Source organism: Balaenoptera acutorostrata, chromosome 10, assembly GCF_949987535.1.
Source record: "Balaenoptera acutorostrata chromosome 10, mBalAcu1.1, whole genome shotgun sequence".
Classification (NCBI taxonomy): Eukaryota; Metazoa; Chordata; class Mammalia; order Artiodactyla; family Balaenopteridae; genus Balaenoptera; species Balaenoptera acutorostrata.
The window spans coordinates 37,663,543-37,688,654 of record NC_080073.1 but is presented as its reverse complement, the minus strand read 5'-3'; the positions used below and the strand labels follow the sequence as shown (position 1 = coordinate 37,688,654).

The 25,112-nt window shown below is 38.3% G+C and overlaps 1 protein-coding gene across 8 annotated transcripts in view; it reads right to left on the bottom strand.

Moving 5' to 3' along the window:
* The window catches only part of DCAF1 (DDB1 and CUL4 associated factor 1), a 92,147-nt gene that overhangs the window by 52,092 nt on the left and 14,943 nt on the right, over window positions 1-25,112 (bottom strand). For all 8 annotated transcript variants that reach the window (XR_009009624.1, XR_009009625.1, XM_007168649.2 and 5 more), the window contains 3 exons: window positions 24,369-24,445; window positions 22,182-22,255; window positions 20,037-20,150 (listed from right to left, as the gene is read on the bottom strand). Coding sequence is in view for 6 of the 8 variants with exons in the window: in XM_007168649.2 (XP_007168711.2) it covers window positions 20,037-20,150; window positions 22,182-22,255; window positions 24,369-24,445 (265 nt within the window). In the remaining 2 variants the exon portion in view is untranslated. The remainder of the gene's footprint in view (window positions 1-20,036; window positions 20,151-22,181; window positions 22,256-24,368; window positions 24,446-25,112) is intronic.

Genomic DNA, 25,112 nt, shown 5'->3' with positions numbered 1-25,112 from the left:
GTAAGTTATCCTGGTTAGTCATCTTGATAGATCTGGGTCTTGTCCCTTCTGTATTAAAACCATTTCTTTTCTCTCTGATTCTGAAATACCATAGACTCATGGTTTTCTTCCTACCTCATGGGATGCTGTGAGAATTAAGTGATACGATGCAAATCAAATGCTTAGCACAGGACTGGCACTCAATAAACAGTAGCCATCTACCTAACTGACCACGTGGACATTTTCATCATAAAACACCTATTAACATTTTAGGGGAATCTTAATGTTCCAGAGTATAAAATCTTGAAAACGCTGGCTTAAAGGTTACACTTTCTGAGATTTCATTCTCTCCGATTTTATCCCTCTGACCTCCAATAATCTGAGACAACCTCAAAGAAAAAAAAAACGTTAAAGCAGTACTCTTAAAGAATTAAGTCCCTAGAACAGAAGCAAGAAAAACTACAATCCTGCAGCCTGTGGACCAAAAACCACAGTTACAGAAAGACAGAGAAGATGAAAAGGCAGAGGGCTATGTACCAGATGAAGGAACAAGAAAAAACCCCAGAAAAACAACTAAATGAAGTGGAGATAGGCAACCTTCCAGAAAAAGAATTCAGAATAATGATAGTGAAGATGATCCAGGACCTCGGAATAAGAATGGAGGCAAAGATTGAGAAGATGCAAGAAATGATTAACAAAGACCTAGAAGAATTAAAGAACAAACAAACAGAGATGACCAATACAATAACTGAAATGAAAACTACACTAGAAGGAATCAATAGCAGAATAACTGAGGCAGAAGAACGGATAAGTGACCTGGAAGACAGACTGGTGGAATTCACTGCTGCGGAACAGACTAAAGAAAAAAGAATAAAAAGAAATGAAGACAGCCTAAGAGACCTCTGGGACAACATTAAACGCAACAACATTCGCATTATAGGGGTCCCAGAAGGAGAAGAGAGAGAGAAAGGACCAGAGAAAATATTTGAAGAGATTATAATCGAAAACTTCCCTAACATGGGAAAGGAAATAGCCACCCAAGTCCAGGAAGCGCAGAGAGTCCCATACAGAATAAACCCAAGGAGAAACACACCGAGACACATAGTAATCAAAGTGGCAAAAATTAAAGACAAAGAAAAATTATTGAAAGCAGCAAGGGAAAAACGACAAATAACATACAAGGGAACCCCCATAAGGTTAACAGCTGATTTCTCAGCAGAAACTCTGCAAGCCAGAAGGGAGTGGCATGAAATACTTAAAGTGATGAAAGGGAAGAACCTACAACCAAGATTACTCTACCCAGCAAGGATCTCATTTAGATTTGATGGAGAAATCAAAAGCTTTACAGACAAGCAAAAGCTAAGAGAATTCAGCACCACCAAACCAGCTCTACAACAAATGCTAAAGGAACTTCTCTAAGTGGGAAACACAAGAGAAGAAAAGGACCTACAAAAACAAACCCAAAACAATTAAGAAAATGGTCATAGGAACATACATATCGATAATTACCTTAAACGTGAATGGATTAAATGCCCCAACCAAAAGACATAGACTGGCTGAATGGATACAAAAACAAGACCCATATATATGCTGTCTACAAGAGACCCACTTCAGACCTAGGGACACATACAGACTGAAAGTGAGGGGATGGAAAAAGATATTCCATGCAAATGGAAATCAAAAGAAAGCTGGAGTAGCTATACTCATATCAGATAAAATAGACTTTAAAATAAAGAATGTTACAAGAGACAAGGAAGGACACTACATAATGATCCAGGGATCAATCCAAGAAGAAGATATAACAATTATAAATATATATGCACCCAACATAGGAGCACCTCAATACATAAGGCAACTGCTAACAGCTATAAAAGAGGAAATCGACAGTAACACAATAATAGTGGGGGACTTTAACACCTCACTTACACCAATGGACAGATCATCCAAAATGAAAATAAATAAGGAAACAGAAGCTTTAAATGACACAATAGACCAGATAGATTTAATTGATATATATAGGACATTCCATCCAAAAACGGCAGATTACACGTTCTTCTCAAGTGCACACGGAACATTCTCCAGGATACATCACATCTTGGGTCACAAATCAAGCCTCAGTAAATTTAAGAAAATTGAAATCATATCAAGCATCTTTTCTGACCACAATGCTATGAGATTAGAAATGAATTACAGGGAAAAAAACGTAAAAAAGACAAACACATGGAGGCTAAACAATACGTTACTAAATAACCAAGAGATCACTGAAGAAATCAAACAGGAAATAAAAAAATACCTAGAGACAAATGACAATGAAAACACGACGACCCAAAACCTATGGGATGCAGCAAAAGCGGTTCTAAGAGGGAAGTTTATAGCTATACAAGCCTACCTAAAGAAACAAGAAAAATCTCAAGTAAACAATCTAACTTTACACCTAAAGAAACTAGAGAAAGAAGAACAAACAAAACCCAAAGTTAGCAGAAGGAAAGAAATCATAAAGATCAGAGCAGAAATAAATGAAATAGAAACAAAGAAAACAATAGCAAAAATCAATAAAACTAAAAGTTGGTTCTTTGAGAAGATAAACAAAATTGATAAGCCATTAGCCAGACTCATCAAGAAAAAGAGGGAGAGGACTCAAATCAATAAAATCAGAAATGAAAAAGGAGAAGTTACAACAGACACCGCAGAAATACAAAACATCCTAAGAGACTACTACAAGCAACTTTATGCCAATAAAATGGACAACCTGGAAGAAATGGACAAATTCTTAGAAAGGTATAACCTTCCAAGACTGAACCAGGAAGAAACAGAAAATATCAACAGACCAATCACAAGTAATGAAATTGAAACTGTGATTAAAAATCTTCCAACAAACAAAAGTCCAGGACCAGATGGCTTCACAGGTGAATTCTATCAAACATTTAGAGAAGAGCTAACACCCATCCTTCTCAAACTCTTCCAAAAAATTGCAGAGGAAGGAACTCTCCCAAACTCATTCTATGAGGCCACCATCACCCTGATACCAAAACCAGACAAAGACACTACAAAAAAAGAAAATTACAGACCAATATCACTGATGAATATAGATGCAAAAATCCTCAACAAAATACTAGCAAACAGAATCCAACAACACATTAAAAGGATCATACACCACGATCAAGTGGGATTTATCCCAGGGATGCAAGGATTCTTCAATATACGCAAATCAATCAATGTGATACACCATATTAACAAATTGAAGAATAAAAACCATATGATCATCTCAATAGATGCAGAAAAAGCTTTTGACAAAATTCAACACCCATTTATGATAAAAACTCTCCAGAAAGTGGGCATAGAGGGAACCTACCTCAACATAATAAAGGCCATATATGACAAACCCACAGCAAACATCATTCTCAATGGTGAAAAACTGAAAGCATTTCCTCTAAGATCAGGAACGAGACAAGGATGTCCACTCTCACCACTATTATTCAACATAGTTCTGGAAGTCCTAGCCACGGCAATCAGAGAAGAAAAAGAAATAAAAGGAATACAAATTGGAAAAGAAGAAGTAAAACTGTCACTGTTTGCGGATGACATGATACTATACATAGAGAATCCTAAAACTGCCACCAGAAAACTGCTAGAGCTAATTAATGAATATGGTAAAGTTGCAGGTTACAAAATTAATGCACAGAAATCTCTTGCATTCCTATACACTAATGATGAAAAATCTGAAAGAGAAATTATGGAAACACTCCCATTTACCATTGCAACAAAAAGAATAAAATACCTAGTAATAAACCTACCTAGGGAGACAAAAGACCTGTATGCAGAAAACTATAAGACACTGATGAAAGAAATTAAAGATGATACCAACAGATGGAGAGATATACCATGTTCTTGGATTGGAAGAATCAACATTGTGAAAATGAGTATACTACCCAAAGCAATCTACAGATTCAATGCAATCCCTATCAAATTACCAATGGCATTTTTTACGGAGCTAGAACAAATCATCTTAAAATTTGTATGGAGACACAAAAGACCCCGAATAGCCAAAGCAGTCTTGAGGCAAAAAAATGGAGCTGGAGGAATCAGACTCCCTGACTTCAGACTATACTACAAAGCTACAGTAATCAAGACAATATGGTACTGGCACAAAAACAGAAACATAGATCAATGGAACAAGATAGAAAGCCCAGAGATTAACCCACGCACCTATGGTCAACTAATCTATGACAAAGGAGGCAAAGATATACAATGGAGAAAAGACAGTCTCTTCAATAAGTGGTGCTGGGAAAACTGGACAGCCACATGTAAAAGAATGAAATTAGAATACTCCCTAACACCATACACAAAAATAAACTCAAAATGGATTAGAGACCTAAATATAAGACTGGACACTATAAAACTCTTAGAGGAAAACATAGGAAGAACACTCTTTGACATAAATCACAGCAAGATCTTTTTTGATCCACCTCCTAGAGTAATGGAAATAAAAACAAAAATAAACAAGTGGGACCTAATGAAACTTCAAAGCTTTTGCACAGCAAAGGAAACCATAAACAAGACGAAAAGACAACCCTCAGAATGGGAGAAAATATTTGCAAATGAATCAACGGACAAAGGATTAATCTCCAAAATATATAAACAGCTCATTCAGCTCAATATCAAAGAAACAAACACCCCAATCCAAAAATGGGCAGAAGACCTAAATAGACATTTCTCCAAAGAAGACATACAGACGGCCACGAAGCACATGAAAAGATGCTCAACATCACTAATTATTAGAGAAATGCAAATCAAAACTACAATGAGGTATTACCTCACTCCTGTTAGAATGGGCATCATCAGAAAATCTACAAACAACAAATGCTGGAGAGGGTGTGGAGAAAAGGGAACCCTCTTGCACTGTTGGTGGGAATGTAAATTGATACAGCCACTATGGAGAACAATATGGAGGTTCCTTAAAAAACTAAAAATAGAATTACCATATGACCCAGCAATCCCACTACTGGGCATATACCCAGAGAAAACCGTAATTCAAAAAGACACGTGCACCCGAATGTTCATTGCAGCACTATTTACAATAGCCAGGTCATGGAAGCAACCTAAATGCCCATCAACAGACGAATGGATAAAGAAGTTGTGGTACATATATATGATGGAATATTATTCAGCCATAAAAAGGAACGAAATTGAGTCATTTGTTGAGAAGTGGATGGATCTAGAGACTGTCATACAGAGTGAAGTAAGTCAGAAAGAGAAAAACAAATATCGTATGTTAATGCATGTATGTGGAACGTAGAAAAATGGTACAGATGAGCCAGTTTGCAGGGCAGAAGTTGAGACACAGATGTAGAGAATGGACATATGGACACCAAGGGGGGAAAACTGCGATGAGGTGGGGATGGTGATGTGCTGAATTGGGCGATTGGGATTGACATGTATACACTGATGTGTATAAAACTGATGCCTAATAAGAACCTGCAGTATAAAAAAACAAACAAAACAACTAATACTAAACTTTCATTGGGTTATTTGTATGGAAATATGTTAATATAAATGTTTCAGACATTACATGAAATTTCTAAAAATCTTATATTTGTATTTGTATGGAAATATGTATGGAAATATGTTAATATAAATGTTTCAGACAGTACATGAAATTTCTAAAAATCTTATATTTGTATTTGTATGGAAATATGTATGGAAATATGTTAATATAAATGTTTCAGACATTACATGAAATTTCTAAAAATCTTATATTTGTATTTGTATGGAAATATGTATGGAAATATGTTAATATAAATGTTTCAGACATTACATGAAATTTCTAAAAATCTTATATTTGTATTTGTATGGAAATATGTATGGAAATATGTTAATATAAATGTTTCAGACATTACATGAAATTTCTAAAAATCTTATATTTGTATTTGTATGGAAATATGTATGGAAATATGTTAATATAAATGTTTCAGACATTACAGGAAACATCTAAAAATCTTATATGTTCTGGTATAATGTTATAAGTAATAATCCTAGTTATTACTTTAAAATGTATATCTCAGAAATAACTAATTTTCTTGTCAACTGCATTATTATGAACTTTCATCAAATCTTTAACCATGGTCATTTTTAAGTCTTTTGGCATTTACAGACAGTTCTGGGTGTACTCTGATGATTTTGCAAATATGTTCCTATAAAAGAGTTTCATCTTCAAGAAATTCATGGAAAAGACTCTGACAAGTACAGGTTTCTGGTAACTGACTGTACTGCTGAACTGAATGAATAAGCATTTTCAGAACTCTAATGAAAAACTGATGAACTCATAAAAGTGCTAACAAAAGATCAAGATGAAAAAAAAGAAATTAATTACATGGGACTGAGTGAACTGATGAGGATGAGTATAATTTTTGTGACTTTCTGTCTGAATTAAAAAAAAAAAAAAATCCCACAAGGACTCAGAGGAAAAGAATATACAAATCAATTTTCACTGCAAAGTAAAGGAGCTGTTACAGTGGAGGATTACTGGACTGAATGTCAATGTTATGACATAGTATAAGTGTGTTTCATGTTTGGTAATTGCAATCATTGTTGCTTTTGTTGTGGTCATCCATGTACAATGCTTGGTGTCAGTCTATCTATCTCTTGTAAAAATAAAATACAGTGTGTGTGTGTGGAAAAAAAAAAAAAAAAAGAATTAAGTCCCTAAAGGTCCTGTTCTCACTGGATTAAGAGCATACACTGATAAACGTAAACAGTACGAAAAACCTGGTACGTAAACAATATAAAAGTACTCTGTTCTATAACACACTTAATATAATGAAGAAACTCTACAGCCAAATTTTTTTTTTTAATTTTATTTATTTATTTATTTATGGCTGTGTTGGGTCTTCGTTTCTGTGTAAGGGCTTTCTCTAGTTGTGGCAAGCGGGGGCCACTCTTCATCGCAGTGCGTGGGCCTCTCATTATTGCGGCCTCTCTTGTTGCGGAGCACAGGCTCCAGATGCGCAGGCTCAGTAATTGTGGCTCACGGGCCTAGCTGTTCTACGGCATGTGGGATCTTCCCAGACCAGGGCTCGAACCCGTGTCCCCTGCATTAGCAGGCAGATTCTCAACCACTGCGCCACGAGGGAAGCCCAGCCAAATTATTTTAAATAAAAATAAAATTTAAAAGAATGATAAAGATGGCAGAGGAGTAGGATATGGAGCTCACCTTCTCCCACAAATACATCAAAAATACATCTACATGTGGAACGATTCTCACAGAACACCTACTGAATGCTGGCAGAAGACCTCAGACTTCAAAAAGGGCTAGAAAATCTCCATGTAACTGGGTAGGACAAAAGAAAAAAAAAAAAGCACGAAAGGAAACGGGACAGCACCTGCATACTTGAGAGAGAACTGTGAAAAAGGAAAGGTTTCCACACACTGGGAAGTCCCCTCACTGGCAGGGAGAACAGCCCGAATGGAGGGGGAGCTCCGGAGCCTCAGGGGAGAGTGCAGCAACCAGTTTGCAGAGGGCAAAGAGGAGAGACACCAGCACAGCCAGTCGGTGCTGCCACCTGGCACTCCCCAGCCCAAGATGCTCACTCTTCCACTGAGGGGGTCAGGGGCTGAGTGCTGAGGCTTGTGCTTTGAAGGTCAGAACCGGGAAGAGGACTGGGGCTGGCTGCATGGTGACAGCCTGAGGGGGCTAGGGTGTGGTGCGCTATAACCGAGGGACTATGGGAGGAAGCCAGGGCCCCCCAGAGGGGCAAGGCACCATTGTTGGGGGGCCCACGAGGAGAGGGGTGGGCCTGCCACAGGAGCTTCTTTCTCCACGCCCTCTCTCAGGCAGCAGGGCACCACCTACACAAGCTCCAGGGGTGGGCAATAGCTGCCGCTGCCATCTTGGACTCCACAGTCAGGCATGGACGGCTGGCCAAGGGTCCCAAAACCTGGCACCAACCAATGCCCCCGCCTCCCCAGAAGCACATGCAGCCCACTGGCACCAAGGGTCCCATGAGCGGGCTGCAGGCCTGCATACCCCCTAACAAGGGGATAATGACCAGCACATGCGGAGGAAAGAAACAGCAAGCACCCAAACCAAAAACAGCCCTCAGACCAAAAAAATATTAAACCCACACAAGCTATGCAGGGACGCTCCCATAATAAATAGCCCTCCAAGACTACTGTAGGTATTTGTATCTCTTAAACTCACAGAGTAAGAGAAATATAAGCAAAATGAAGAAGCAGAGAAACCACTCCCAATTAAAAGACCAAGAGAATTCCCCTGAAGGAACAAACAAAGAAACAGACCTCTTCAGTCTGACACCGAGTTCAAAAAGGAGGTAATGAAAATAGTGAAGGAACTAAGAAAGGTTTTCAACAGAAATGCAGATTACTGTAAAAAGGAACTAGAAACTATAAGGAGGAGACAAGAAAAATTAGAAAATTCATTTGCTGAGGAGAAATCTAAGCTAAATGCAACGAATAGCAAAATAAATAATGCAGAAGAAAGAATAAGTGATCTGCAAGATAGAATAATAGAAATTACCCAAACAAAAGAGTAGACAGAAAACCAAATGAGTGATATCCCTGGTGGTCCAGCAGTTAAGACCCCACGCTCCCCATGCAGGGGGCCCGGGTTTGATCCCTGGTCAGGGAACTAGATCCCGCATGCCGCAACTAAGAGCCGCATGCTGCAACTAAAAGATCCTGCATGCCGCAACTAAAAATCCCACGTGCCACAACTAAAAAAAAAGATCCTGGATGCCGCAACTAAGACCCGCATGCCGCAACTAAAGATCCCACACACCGAAATGAAGACCCCGCACACAGCAACAAAGATCCCACATGCCGCAACTAAGACCCAGCACATCCAAATTAATTATTAGTTAATTTTTAAAAAAGAAAAACAAATGAAAAAAAATGAAAGCAACATTAACAGACCTATGGGATAATATAAACCATGCCAAAATACACATAACAGGGATTCCAGAGGGAGAAGAAAGAGAAAAGGGGATTGAAAATGTATCTGAAGAAATTATGGCTGAAAACTTCCCAAATTTAAAGAAGGAAACAGATATCCACATATACGAAGCACAGAGGGTCCCAAACAAGATGAACCCAGACAGACCTACATACCAAGATATATGATAATAAAAATGGCAAAAGTTAAAGATAAAGAGAGAATACTAAAGGCAGCAAGAGAAAAACAAAGAGTTAATTACAAGGGAAGGCCCAATATGGCTATCAGCTGATTTCTCTACAGAAATGCTGCAGGCCAGAAGGGAGTGGCAAAATATATTCAAAGTCTTGAACAGGAAAAATCTGCAACCTAGAATACTCTACCCAGCAAAATTATCATTTAGAATAGGAGGAGAAATAATTTCTCTGACAAGCAAAAAGTAAAAGAATACAGCAATACTAAATCTATCCTAAAAGAAATATTGAAAGGTCTTCTCTAAAAGAAGCAGGAAGATACAGGGCGATAGCAATTGTAAAGTAAATCACTTAAATTAGCTAATATACAAATCAAAAAGGAAAAAAAAAACACCACCTATTTGTGAAAGTGATCATAAATGCAAGGAACAGCAAAAGGATAAAGATGAAGATGTAAAAAAAGGACATCAAAATCATAAAATTTGGGGAAGGACTAAGAAAATGCAGATTTTTTTTTTTAGAATGTGTTTGGGCCTATATGACTATCAGTCTAAAGCAAGCAGAACTAGGAAGGGGTTAACATACTTGAAAAACAGGGGAACCACAAATCAAAAACATACAATAGATTCACAAAAACCAAAAACAACCCAAGCATAAAACAAAAAGAAATCATCAAACCCCAAAAAGAAAAACAAAAAGAACAAGGAACAAACAAGGAATATAGAAACAGCTGAAAACAAAGTTTAAAATGGCAATAAATATATATGTATCAATATTACCTTAAATGTCAATGGACCGAATGCTCCAATCAAAAACAAAGAGTGGCAGACTGGATTAAAAAAACAAGAGCCTACAATATTCGACCTACAAGAGACCCATCTTAGGACAAAGGACACACACTGAAAGTGAGGGGATGGAAAAAGGTATTTCATTTCATGCAAACAGAAATGACAAGAAAGCAGGAGCTACAATATTCCTAGCAGACAAAACAGACTTTAAAACAAAGGCCAAGGACTTCCCTGGTGGTCCAATGTGTAAGACTCTGTGCCAATGCAGGGAGCCCAGGTTCGATCCCTGGTCAGGGAACTAGATACCGCATGCATGCCGCAACTAAACAGTCCGCATGCCGCAACTAAGAGTCCTCATGCCACAACTAAGAGTCCAGTCTGCATGTCGCAACCAAGAAGTCCACATGCTGCAACTAAGATCCCACGTGCCGCAACTAACACCCAGTGCAGCCAAAATAAATAAATAAATAAATATTTTAAAAATTAAAAAAATAAAACAAAGGCCATAAGAAAGATAAAGAAGGACACTATATAACAGTAAAAGGATCAATATAAGAAGAAGATTTTACACTTCGTCAACATATGTGCGACTGATACAAGAGCAACCAAATACGTAAAACAAATACAGACATAACAGGAGAAATTGATGGGAATATAATAGGAGACTTTTAACACCCCACTCACATCAATGAAGAGATCTTCTAGACAGAAAATCAATAAGGCAACAGAGATCCTAAATGATACAACACTTAGATTTAATTGATATTTTCAGGATATTACATCCAAAAAAAAACCGGAATACACATTCTTTTCAAGTGCACATGGAACACTCTCTCTAGGACTGACCACATACTACGGCACAAAACTAACCTCAACAAATTTAAGAGTACAGAAATTATTTCAAGCATCTCCTCTGAACACAAGGGCATGAAACTAGAAATCAACCATAGGAAAAGAAATGAGAAAAAAATGATTACATGGAGACTAAACAACATGCTACTAAAAAGCCAATGGATCAACAAGGAAATCAAAAAGGAAATTTTAAAAATACCTTGAGAAAAGCAACAATGAAAACACAACCATACAAAATCCATGGGATGCAGCAAAAGCAGTTCTTAGAGGGAAGTTCATACTGACACAGGCTTTCCTCAAAAAACAAGAAAAGTCTCAAATCAACAACCTAACCTACCACTTGAAAGAATTAGAAAAAGGACAAACGAAACCCATAGTCAGCAGAAGGAAGAAAACAATAAAGATCAGAGTGGAAATAAATAAAATAGAGGTTTAAAAAACAACAGAAAGGGAATTCCCTAGTGGTCCAGTGGTTAGGACTCCACACTTTCACTGCTGAGGGCCCAGGTTCAATTGCTGGTCAGGGAACTAGGATCCCACAAGCCACGCAGCGTGACCCCCCAAAAAAAAGAAACCAAGAGCTGGTTCTTTGAAAGGGTAAACAAAATTGACAAACCTCTGGCCAGGCTCACCAAGAAGAAAAGAGCAAGAACCCAAATAAAACAAGAAATGAAAAAGGAGAAATCTCAGCTGGTACCATAGAAATACAAAAAAACCATAGAAGAATAATATGAACAATTATATGCCAACAAATTTGACAACCTACAAGAAACAGACAACTTTCTACAAACATACAGCCCACCAAAATTGAATCAAGAAGAAACAGATGATCTGAACAGACTGACGACTAGAAGTGAAGTAGAATCTGTAATTTAAAAAACTCCCTACAAACAAAAGTCCAGGACCAGGTGCCTTCACAGGCAAATTCTACCAAATATACAAAGAAGAACTTACACTGATTCTTCTAAAACTCTTCCAAAAGACTGAAGAGGAGGAAACACTCCCAAAGACATTCTATGAAGTCACCATCACCCTGATACCAAAATCAGACAAAGATACCAACAAAAAAGAAAATTACAGGCCAATATCTTTGATGAACATAGACGCAAAAATTCTCAACAAAATATTAGCGAACTGAATCCAACAACATATAAAAAAGATCGTACACCACAACCAAGTGGGATTCATCCCAAGTTCACAAGAACGGTTCAACATCTGCAAAGCAATCAATGTAATACACCACATAAACAAAAGAAAAGTCAAAAACCACGTGATTATCTCAATAGATGCAGAAAAAGCATTTGGCAAAACTCAACATCATCCATGATAAAAACTTTTACCAAAGTGAGTATAGAGGGAACATATCTCAACATAATAAAAGCCATTTATGACAAACCCACAGCCAATATAATACTCAGTGGTGAAAAGCTGAAAGCCTTCCCACTAAAACCTGGAACAAGACAAGGATGCCCACTCTTACCACTGCTATTCAACATAGTATTGGAAGTCCTAGCCACAGCAATCCGACAAGAAAAATAAAAGGTATCCAAATTGGAAGGGAAGAGGTAAAATTGTCACTAAATGCAGATGACATGATACTATATATAGAAAATCCTAAGAATTCCACACTAAAACGACTAGATCTTATAAAGGAATTCAGAAAAGTAGCAGGATACAAGATTAACATTCAGAAATCGGTTGCATAAATTTCTTGACACTAATGATGAAATATCAGGGACTTCTCTGGTGGTCCAGTGCTTAAGAATCTGCCATCCAATGCAGGGGACGCAGGGGCGATCCCTGGTCGGGGAACTAAGATCCCACATGCCGCAGGGCAACTACGCCTGTGTGCTGTCAACTACTGAGCCTGCATGCCCTAGAGCCCATGCGCCACAACTGGACAGTCCGCGGGCCATGGAGCCCATGCGGCACAACTACTAAGCCCGCAGAGTCTGGAGCTCATGTGCCACAACCAGAGAGCTTGCTCACCACAACTACTGAACCCATGCTCTCTAGAGTCTGTGCACCACAATGAAGAGCATGCGCCGCAATGAAAGATCCTGCGTGCCGCAATGAAGATCCAGAGTGCCACAACTAAGACCCAACACAGCTAAATAAATAAATATATATATATATTTTTTAAAAACCAATGAAATATCAGAAAGAGAATGTATAAAAACAAGACCTTTTAAAATCACACCAAAAAAACATAAAATACCTAGGAATAAACCTGACCAAGGAAGTGCAAGACTTATATGCTGAGAACTATAAAACATTACTAAAGGAAATTAAAGAGAATACAAAGAAATGGAAAGATATCCCATGCTCTTGGATTGGAAGAATTAATATTATTAAAATGGCAATACTACCCAAAGCAATCCACAGATTTAAAGCAACCCCTATCAAATTACCCATGACATTTTTTGCAGAACTAGAACAAATAATGCAAAAATTCATATGGAGCCATAAAAGACCCAGAATTGCCAAAGCAATCCTGAGGAAAAAATACAAAGCAGGAGGCATAACTCTCCCAGGCTTCAGACAATACTACAAAGGTACAGTAATCAAAACAGTATGCTATCAGTACAAAAACAGACATATGGATCAATGGAACAGAATAGAGAGCCCAAAAATAAACTTACACACCTACATTCAATTAATCGTGGACAAAGGAAGCAAGACTATAAAATGGGAAAAAGACAGTCTCTTCAGCAAGTGGTACTGGGAAAGTTGGACAGCCACATGTAAATCAGTGAAGTTAGGACAGCCACATGAAAACCAGTGAAGTCAGGACACACACTCACACCATGCACAAAAATACTCAAAATGGCTTAAAGACTTGAACATAAGACATAATACCATGAACTCCTAGAAGAAAGCACAGGCTAAACATTCTCTGACATAAATTGTACCAATGGTTTCTTAAGTCAGTCTCCCAAGGCAACAGAAATAAAAACAAAAATAAAATGGGACCTAATCAAACTTACAAGCTTTTGCACAGCAAAGGAAATCATTTAAAAGAAATGAGGGACTTCCCTGGTGGTCCAGTGGCTAAGACTCCACACTCCCAATGCAGGGGACCCAGGTTCAATCCCTGGTCAGGAAACTAGATCCCACATGCTGCAACTAAGAGTTTGCATGCCGCAACTAAAAGATCCCACATGTCGCAACTGAAGATCCTGTACACAGCAACAAGGATCCCACATGTGGCAAGGAAGATCCCACACACGGCAACGAAGATCCCGCACATGGCAACTAAGAACCAACACAGCCAAATAAATAAATAAATGTTAAAAAAAAAAAAAAAAAAAAGAAAAACCTACAGAATGGGAGAAAATATTTGAAATGATGTGACCAAAACTGCTTAATCTCCAAAATATACAAACAGCTCATACAACTCAACAAAAAAACAAACAACCCAATTGAAAAATTGACAGAAGATCTTAATAGACATTTCTCCAAAGAAGACATGCAGATGGTCAGTAGGCACATGAAAAGATGCTCAACATCACTAATTATTAGAGAAATGTAGAACAAAATTAAAATGAGGTACCACCTCACACCAGTCAGAACTGCCATCGTTAAAAAGTCTACAAATAACAGGGACTTCCCTGGTGGCATAGTGGTTAAGAATCCGCCTGCCAATGCAGGGGACACGGGTTCAAGCCCTGGTCCAGGAAGATCCCACATGCCGCGGAGCAACTAAGCCCGTGTGCCACAACTACTGAGCCTGCGCTCTAGAGCCTGCGTGCCACAACTACTGAAGCCCGTGTGCCTAGAGCTCCACAACAAGAGAAGCCACCGCAATGAGAAGCCTGCGCACTGCAATGAAGAGTAGCCCCTGCTCGCTGCAACTAGAGAGAGCCTGCGTGCAGAATGAAGACGCAACACAGCCATTTATTTATTTATTTATCTTTTTTTTTTTTTTTAAAGTCTACAAATAACAAATGCTGGAGAGGGTGTGGAGAAAAGGGCACCCTCCTACAATGTTGGTGGTAATGTAAGTTGGTGCAGCCACTATACTGGAAAATAGTATGGAGGTTCCTCAGCAAAGTAAAAATACAGTTACCATATGATCCAGCAATCCCACTCTTGGGCATATACCCAGACAAAATTATAATTCAAAAAGACAGGGGCTTCCCTGGCGGCACAGTGGTTAAGAATCCGCCTGCCAATATAAGGGACACAGGTTTGAGCCCTGCTCCAGGACGATCCCACATGCCGTGGAGCAACTAAGCCCATGAGCCACAACTACTGTGCCTGCACTCTAGGGCCCGCGAGCCACAACCACTGAGCCCACGTGCCACAACTACTGAAGCCCACGCGCCTAGGGCCCGTGCTCCGCAGCAAGAGAAGCCACCGCAATGAGAAGCCCGCGCAATGCAACGAAGAGTAGCCCCCACTCGTCGCAACTAGAGAAAGCCCACACGCAGCAACAAAGACCCAACACAGCCAAAAATAAATAAATAAAAAGATACAGGTACCCCTATGTTCATAGCAGCACTATTCACAATAGCCAAAACATGGAAACAACCGAAAGGTCCGTCGACAGATGAATGGATAAAGAAGATGTGGTACATATATATAACGAAATACGACTCAGCCATAAAACAGAACGAAATTATGACATTTTCAGCAACATGGATACAACCTGAGATTATCATACTAAGTAAAGTCAGACAGAGAAAGACAAATATCACGTGATATCACTTATATGTGGAATCTAAAATATGGCACAAATGAGCCCATCTACAAAACAGAAACAGACTCACAGACATAGAGAACAGACTTGTGGTTACCAAGGGGGGTGGAGGGAGGGAGAGGGATGGACTGGGAATTTGGGGTTAGCAGATGCAAACTATTACATTTAGAACAGACAAACAACAAGGTCCTACTGTATAGCACAGGGAACTATATCCAGTCTCCTGGGATAAACCATAATGGAAAAGAATATTAAAAAAAAAAAAAAGAATGTATATATGTATACAAACGAGTCACCTTGCTGTATAGCAGAAATTAACACAGCATTGTAAATCAACTACACTTAAAAAAAAAGAGCAGCAAGCATAAACAGAAAACAATAAAACAAAATAAAATTTAAAGCTATTTCAACATCTGTGAAAGTACAATCCAGCAACTTTTTTAAACAGCAGCTAGAATACAATCAATTTAGTAACTTACAACCAGCACTTAAAAAGAAATGAAATAGAAACTATAAGGATGCACTACACAAAGGGGTAAACAATGTTCAAGAAAACTCTCTGATACATATAATGTATGGGTTGCAATGTAAAACAAAATGTACCCAGCTTTTGGAAAAAAAAAAAAGTAAAATGTGTAACTATCGGTTCAGAAAGTTTGAGAAACACTGCTCTAAAGCAGTGAATCTTTTTTTTTAATAAATTTATTTATTTTATTTTATTTATTTTTGGCTACACTGGGTCTGCATTGTTGCACGCAGATTTTCTCTAGTTGTGGCGAGTGGGGGCTACTCTTTGTTGCGGTGCGCAGGCCTCTCATTGCAGTGGCTTCTCTTGTTGCAGAGCTCTAGAGCGCAGGCTCAGTAGTTGTGGCGCATGGGCTTAGCTGCTCCGTGGCATGTGGGATCTTCCCAGACCAGGGCTCTAACCCATGTCCCCTGCACTGGCAGGCGGATTCTTAACCACTGTGCCACCAGGGAAGCCCTAAAGCAATGAGTCTTAACTGTAGCTTTGTGAAACACCAGTTGCCAATCTGTCTAAAAATAATGATTTTGTTTTCTTTTTCTTCTTTTTTTTTGGGGGGGGGGGGGCTGCACTGCGCAGAATGCAGAATCTAAGTCCCCTGACCAGGGATCGACCCTGTGCCCCCTGCAGTGGAAGTGTGAAGTCTTAACCACTGGACCGCCAGGGAAGTCCCCAAAAATAATGATTTCTGACTCATTAATTTACACACTATAATTAAATGTTTTTAAAGAAGTAAAACATTGATTCACACCAAAATATGTGCATAGGATATTTCTGAAAGGTAAAGAACATGATATAATCCAGCGGTAAGGTCTCACAAGGTTAAAGAGGTTTATAATCCACGCTCTAGGACATTGGATTCAAGGCAATGTTATTTCCAACCAATTATGATTATCTTTGAATAATTCACTTCTTTCAACTTAATAAAAATCAGTTATTAAGAAACAAAACTGGGGCTTCCCTGGTGGCGCAGTGGTTGAGAATCTGCCTGCTAATGCAGGGGACACGGGTTCGAGCCCTGGTCTGGGAAGATCCCACATGCCGCGGAGCAGCTGGGCCCGTGAGCCACAACTACTGAGCCTGCGCGTCTGGAGCCTGTGCCCCGCAACGGGAGGGGCCGCGATAGTGAAAGGCCCGCGCACCGCGATGAAGAGCGGTCCCTGCACTGCGATGAAGAGTGGCCCCCACTTGCCGTAACTGGAGAAAGCCCTCGCACGAACCGAAGACCCAACACAGCCAAAAATAAAGAAATAAATAAATAAAAAGTAGCTAAAAAAAAAAAAAAGTAATAAAAGTGTGTGTGTGTGTATATATTTAAAAAAAAAAAAAGAAACAAAACTGTTCTAGGACTTCCCTGGTGGTGCGGTGGTTAAGAATCTGCCTGTCGATGCAGGGGACATGGTTTCAAGCCCTGGTCAAGGAAGATCCCACATGTCCAGGAGCAACTAAGCCCATGCACCACAACTACTGAGCCTGCGCTCTAGAGCCCATGAGCCACAACTACTGAAGCCCGCTCGCCTAGAGCTCGTGTTCCACAACAAGAGAAGCCACCACAATGAGAAGCCCGCTCACCGCAACAAAGAGTAGCCCCCGCTCGCCTCAACTAGAGAAAGCCCGCGCGCAGCAACAAAGACCCAATGCAGCCAAATAAATAAATAAATAAATTTATTGAAAATAAATAAATAAATAAAATAAAAATACAAAACTGTTCTTGCAGAGAGCTTTATTATTCAAAATATCCCTTCATGCTTCCAACATCCAGAGGGTATTCACTTCATTCTAAACATACAATAAAACTATAAAGAATCAGAGATGATTTTCCTACAATGACAACCAGGAAACTTTTACAAAGCACAGTAAAATCATCTGTAATCTTCTATAAATCTTGCATATAACAAATACACTGCTGTAAGTGCTTCATTTTCATCCTGCTTTTCAAACGAACTCACATAAAAAAAAAAAAGAACTCACATTAAAACATTTTTGACAGGAGATAGATTTTTTTGGTCTCCCACAGTGGTAGCTAATTAGAGATTTTTAAATCTAGTCTACACAATACTGCAAACTATAGCATTAATAACAATGTTATTCTCTAAAATACATTATGTGGTACAATTCTGTAATAAAATTTTCTTAAAAGTTAAGAAAATCTGTTTCCAGATCTTTTGCTCGGCTTATGCATTTAACTATACTGAGACTTCCAGATTTTTTCAGAAGATTAAATTTTTAGTGTCTTTAAAAGCAAAGAAAGCTATATGGCATACGCAGTTCACACTGAAATTCTTAATGCTAAGAGACAAAATATCGACATTACTTCTAAAAACACAGCAACTAATTTTTGACAATTGAAATATACAGTCGCTAACAAATTACCATTTTCTGGTCTTCATAGCACTTATCCTTACTTGAAATTATCAGTTTGTCTCTGTTCTTCCAAACATATAAATGTAAGCTCCTATCTTGCTGACAAAATATTCCCAGCACATAGCATAAAACAACAGCACAGCACAGCCTTCAGAGTGAATATTAAATACTGTCAAGAATAGGACAGCCTTTCTCAGAACAGAATGTCCTCATCACCGGGGAAGACTACTCATCATTAAGAATAAGAGTCTGAATTATTAGAGAAATGCAAATCAAAATTACAATGAGGTAACCTCACATCAGTCAGAATCACCAACATTAAAAAATCTACAAACAATAAATGCTGAAGAGGGTGTGGAGAAAAGGGAACCCTCCTACACTGTTGGTGGGAATGTAAATTGGTACAGCCACTATGGAGAACAGTATGGAGGTTCCTTAAAAAAAACTAAAAATAGAACTACCATGTGACCCAGCAATCCCACTATGGGCATATACGCAGAAAAAAACCATAATTCAAAAAGATACATGCACCCCGACATTCCCTGCAGCACTATTTACAATAGCCAAGACATGGAAGCAAGCTAAATGTCCACTGACAGAGGAATGGATAAAGAAGATGTGATACATATATGCAATGGAATATTACTCAGCCATAAAAAGGAACGAAATAGGGCTTCCCTGGTGGCGCAGTGGTTGAGAATCTGCCTGCTAATGCAGGGGACAAGGGTTCGAGCCCTGGTCTGGGAAGATCCCACATGCTGCGGAGCAACTAGGCCCGTGAGCCACAACTACTGAGCCTGCGCATCTCAAGCTTGTGCTCCGCAACAGGAGAGGCCACGATAGTGAGAGGCCCGCACACCACGATGAAGAGTGGCCCCCGCTTGCCGCAACTAGAGAAAGCCCTCGCACAGAAACGAAGACCCAACACAGCCAAAAATAAATAAATTAATTTAAAAAAAAAAAAGGAACGAAATAACATCATTTGCAGTGACGTGGATGGACCTAGAGATTGTCATACAGAGTGAAGTCATAAAGAGAAAGACAAATACCGTATAATATCGCTTGTATGTGAAATCTACAAAAATGGTACAGATGAACTTATTTGCAACGCAGAAATAGAGTCACAGATGTAGAAAACAAACTTATCGTTACCAAGGGGGAAGGGAGGGTGGGATGAATTGGGAGATTGGGAATGATACATATATGCTACTATATACAAAACAGATAACTAATGAGAACCTACTGTATAGCACAGGGAACTATACTCAGTGCTCTGTGGTGACCTAAATGGGAAGGAAATCTAAAAAAGAGTGGATATACATATATGTATAACTGATTCACTCTGCTATACAGCAGACACTAACACAACGTTGTAAAGCACCTACATTCCAATAAAAAAAAAAAAAAAGGAATAAGAGTTTGAATAAGATCATAAATCATTAAATCCACAAATCCGTATCTAAAAACATATGATCTTAAGATTTTAAAAAAGACTACAGCACCCAAGCAGCAAGTACTCATTAAAATAGTTATTTAAAAATTTTTTTATTGTGTCTTAATTCCTTAAGGTTCTATAATATAGATTACTACTATAATAAGAAAAAACTATAACAATTATTTTAACAAAGAAAAACAGATCAGCATTCAACTAAAAAATAAAATGTTGACTTTTCTTTTTAGTAAGTACCTTTTCTTGAAAGACGACAGCAGTTTCTAGCCCTGGCATGATGTCCAGTAGGAGTCTGCAAGCGGCAGTGTTTAAAGGGGGCTCTCGGCTTGTCATCACATATGCATTCACCAGCTGTAAAGAAAAGGAGTACTTCTCATCTGAAATTCAACCCAATCAAATTAATAACATCTAATAAATCCTTAATACATTCCCATAGCTTGCCTAAAGGGTATTAAAGAAGACTATACCTAACATTACTAATTAAACCTCTAATTATTAGAAATAGTTATGATCCTGCTGAGCCATGATAATACCATATAATTTATTCTGCCACTTTAAAGTCAAATCCCCCTAAAACAACTCAGCAACCATAGAAATTAAAGCTCAAGGAGTATCACAAAGAAAACACCCCCCATCCTCATATACACTTTTTCAGAAGGATAAAACAGGGCAAGATAAGCCTCCCCTCACCCCTCCCTGATTCTTGACAATAGTTAACGAAAAAATTTGAGTTTTATATTTTATATATATAAATGTATCAATAAAACTTTCCTTTTGGCACTCATCAAATAAATACTGGATCTCTAAGTGGCACTGTGTTCTATTGCTGGGTATACAACAGTGAATAAGACAAAGTCCCACCATCAAAGGGTTCATAATCCAAAAGAGGTGACAGCTGGAAAAACAAATATCATTAAGTACAGGATGCTACAGAAGCGAGAACATGAAGGACAAGTAGGAATAGCTAAGGAGGAGTGGGAAAGAGAGGAGGGCCAAAGGTCAGGAACTGAAAATGAGAGAACAGAGGCCATGAGATTGGGTTTATAAACCAAAATAAAAAATTTAAAATTTATCTTGAGAGCAATGGGAAAGCACTAATGGATTTTAAGCAAGAGACTGCCATGATCATTTTTTGCATTTGATAAAGATTTTCGGGATATAAGTAAAGAATGGGTTGGGACAAGATAAGAAGAGAAACCAATTAAGAGGCTACTGCAGTATCAAGAGATGGTGGTAGCTAACCTAAGGTCTGGCAACAAGGGCAGAAAGAAGTGGAGGGATTTGTGAAGGTTAAGGGGGAGGGCACAATAAGACCTGTAAGTTCACTGAATAAAAAAGCTTAGAGGAATAAAGGATAACTTCCAGCTGGCTAGGAAAGGACACCATTACTGAGCTAGAGCATAAGAGAAACAGACTGTGGGGCAAACAATTAGACATGCAGAATTCAAGGTGCCTGTGGGAAATATTCATGTGGGAACGTCTAGAAGGCAGCTGGAAGTGATCTGAAGAGACACCAATGATAAAGAAATAAAATTGGGAATTAATATAATACAGATAAAAATAATAGCTAATAATTACTGAGCCCTCATGTGCCAGGTTCTGCACTAAGCACTTTTCATGCTTAATTTCATTCAAGGATTACAAAAACATTTTAAGGTAAGAACTATCATCCCTATTTTATAGATTAGGGAAATAAAGCTTCAAGAAAATAAAGCTTGGAGAGGCTTAAGTTGCCTAAAGATCAAAATGTCAATGAAGAGTGCACTTAAACCCAAAACATGGACCCCAAAGCCCATGCTCTCAAGCATCATGCTATTCCACCTCCAAAATCACTAACAGCCACAATTTATTGAATAATTACTATGTTCAGGAGCTGTGAGTAATACATACTTTTTTTTTTTTTACCCTCATTTACTCCTCAACAGACTTACCCTCATTTACTCCTCAACAGACCGGAGTTAAATAAGGCACCTTTCTCTCCCTCCACATGCCCGATGCACACACCCATAGTGTCAGTGCAGAATCATACGGTACATATCACTCTTATTTTTCTATTCAGGAACCCAAGAGAACTCCTATATTCCCAAACTCAAAATCATCTCACCCCAGAATGAGCACAGATGCCTTGGGAACCCTCACCAATATTCAACTGAAGAAAGTACACACCAAAGAGAAAACACCTTGGCCACAACCAGGACTTTGGTAATAAAGAAGTCCATGAGTAGTCTATTTCATTGAACCAATACCAAATTTAAAAAGCTACCCACTCAATTCCCAACTTTGTCAAGGCCTCAGGAGAAAACAGACTATTTACAAAAAAAACAATAAAGGTACAGCATCTGCTGATGATAATCTCTGGAGAAAAGTAAGAAGCAAACCTACTGCATTCATGAAATCATCATTCTTGAAGAGTATTCTCAGCAAGTGGCCCAGCATACACTCTGGATCAGCTCGACCTACCAAAAGAAGAGGGGAGGAACAAACAAAGGAATGAGTAAGTCATCCCAGTCAAGCAACTCAGACCTCTGGAAAGGCACCTGGGTTGTTTAAGTACTATTAAAAGGCCAGCAAAAATTAACAGAAACAAAGAAAAGATTCTTTTGATGAATCAGATTTCATAAGGAACATTCTTTAAAATTAAAAATGACAATAAAAAATTTGAGACACTGCTCTCTAACCTTCCCCTCTCCCAGCATATTGCCTACACATCAATGCTGAATTAAATAAATAAGCACTAGACCCAGACCAGTATCATTAAAAGTATACAAGGTCTACAAAAGAATCATAAAGGAGCCTAAGAGAATGAAAACCCATGACTTCCCAGACAAAGAAAGGAAGGAAGCACAGCTTCTTTTGATGAGTGGCCTGGAGAAGATAGGCTCCAAGTCCAATCTCTCAACTATAATGCCAACAGCAGCAGAGATGTGTCCTCAAACCTGTAATGACACTCCAGGTTTGGGGGACAGGGGGAATCCCACCAAGCAATCACCAATTCTAGAGATAAAATAAACCTGGTCATCTTAACTTCTGAGCTCCTGGGGAAAGAAAGGAGGCCAGGAACCTAGGATTTACTCAACACACAGCCTAAATGTAAAAGAATTAGTTAATGGTTGGGAAAATTACTGGTTTGCTTTTAAAACAGATATCATCTATTTAATTTTCCTTTCAGAGTGGCAAATTTAGTCAAAGGATACAATTTAGGATGAAGAAAAGATATAAGCTGCTGATATAAAGTTTTTACCAAGCTGTAATTAATATCCCAAAGTAATTCACAAAAACAGAAGTTAGAGAATGGTACCATAAAAACAAACGTGGACCTCAGATTACTTAACTTTCTCTCTTTATAAAAGATGAAACTGTGACCCTTGTTTTTATTAACAGAAATTATGCCTAATGACAAATATGACTTAACATAAGTTAGGAAGGAAAAAAACTGTCTTTAAATTTCTACTGAAAAAAGGCATTCTTCTCTCCCTTCTTCCTCGTTATCATTTTATCCTTTCCAAGGCAATGTCACTAAGCATGATCATCTCTTTAATTCTTTTCACAATCTCATGAATTAACTTAATTTCTTTTCACTTTCCTACTATTTCATGCTCTGATTGCCTTACTGAAGATGTGAGTTCAATAGCCATTCTCAAAGTCACAAGTGGGGATGTCTAGGACAAGAGCAGCAGGTAACATCACATAAACAACTGGACACTCAATCTGAAATGCTTAGCTTACTTACATTTGGGAATAAAAGTCTAAGAAACAGAAATAAACCCTGGAACATTTGGGTGGATATACAATGTTCTTATTTTTATAAGTCCCACTCATTCTCACTATCTCTCCACATACAAAATCTCAGACTCTTCTCTCCAAAAAGGACTCCTGGTTTTACAAAGAGAAAATGTATATGCAGTGTGGGCCCACACGACATAAGCTTTGCCCACTGGTAATCTACCTTAGAGAGAACATAAAATAGCAGTCTCAAGTCCCATACAGTTCTGTATTACAGCAAATTCCATGCCAAAGCAGGCTGGTTTGTCATGGCTCTAATTAAATTAGCCCAAAAGAAAACCACATTAACATGAGATGGCATATTTTAGCTGTTGGAACACTAAAGTAGACATCAAGAAATCCATTCATTCATTATTCAAGGTTCCAAGCATCAATTTCATAACTAAAAGCAAGGCACTGAATGCATTCTCAACCACATCTCCCCGTTAGTAAAAGGATAATTATTGTTGTTAGAAAAATGAAGGCACAGAGGATAACATCTTTTGGTTTAAAAGTCAGAAAGAGAGAACATATTTCTCTTTTTACATCTTTGTATCAACTGAGTCAATAAGGTATATCTATATAATTCAGTTCCTTTAAGTTAGCTTCTAGTAATAGTAATCTTCCATTTAATAGGTAAATATTAAAAGTATTTCCATTTTTCCAGGAATTTATTTTTCCTCTCTGCCCCCACCTTGAGCAATATTTTAACAAATAAATTCTATTTCAATTGAAAAATATTCCTTATATTAAGCAGTTTTCTTTTGTAAGAAAATTAGAGCCAGGCTTAAGAGAACACAGTCTCACCAGGATGTCGATCATCAAATGGGTCTGGATCCCCCTTACGATATTCTTCAGTTTCTTTTTCAATCAATTCAGACATCCTAGCACAAACAGAAGACAGGGTCAATTCTAGACAAGCATACAAAAAAAATGTATCACTACCTACAATAGTCAATTAAACAATCAAGGTACAAAATAAAAGCAAAAAATTAGAAAAAGGGTATTTTCCTAACAAACATAAAGATCTAAACAACTATCTCATAAAACAATTTCCACTCCCAAATTCATTCTTCTCTCCAACTCTCCTGTCTCAAAAAATAGCACTATCCCCTCAGAATCCAAAAACAAGGAGTCATCATTAAAACCTTCCTTTTTCTCCCCATCCCCCACAGCAATAATTCCTATAAGCTCTACCTACAAAATATCTCCTGACTTCAATCATTTCCTTAAATCTTGACCATTCCTACCCTTGTCCAGACCACCTTTATCAACTTCTGGACTACCTGCAATAGGCTTTTCCCTGGTCTCCTTGTTTCTTGCTTCCATGCTTGACCTGACACAATACACCTCCAACTTTCAATGACTTACCCTCAACTTAAATTAAACCCAAGCACTACAAGGTTTACAGTAACCTGGTTTTTGTCTGCATCTATGACCACTTCTTGTACTCCTCCACCCCTCCTTTATTAAGCTACAGTCACATGGCCTTCCCTGCTCTTCAGAGTCCAAACTCGTAACTGCTTCAGGACCTTTCTAGGTACTGTTACC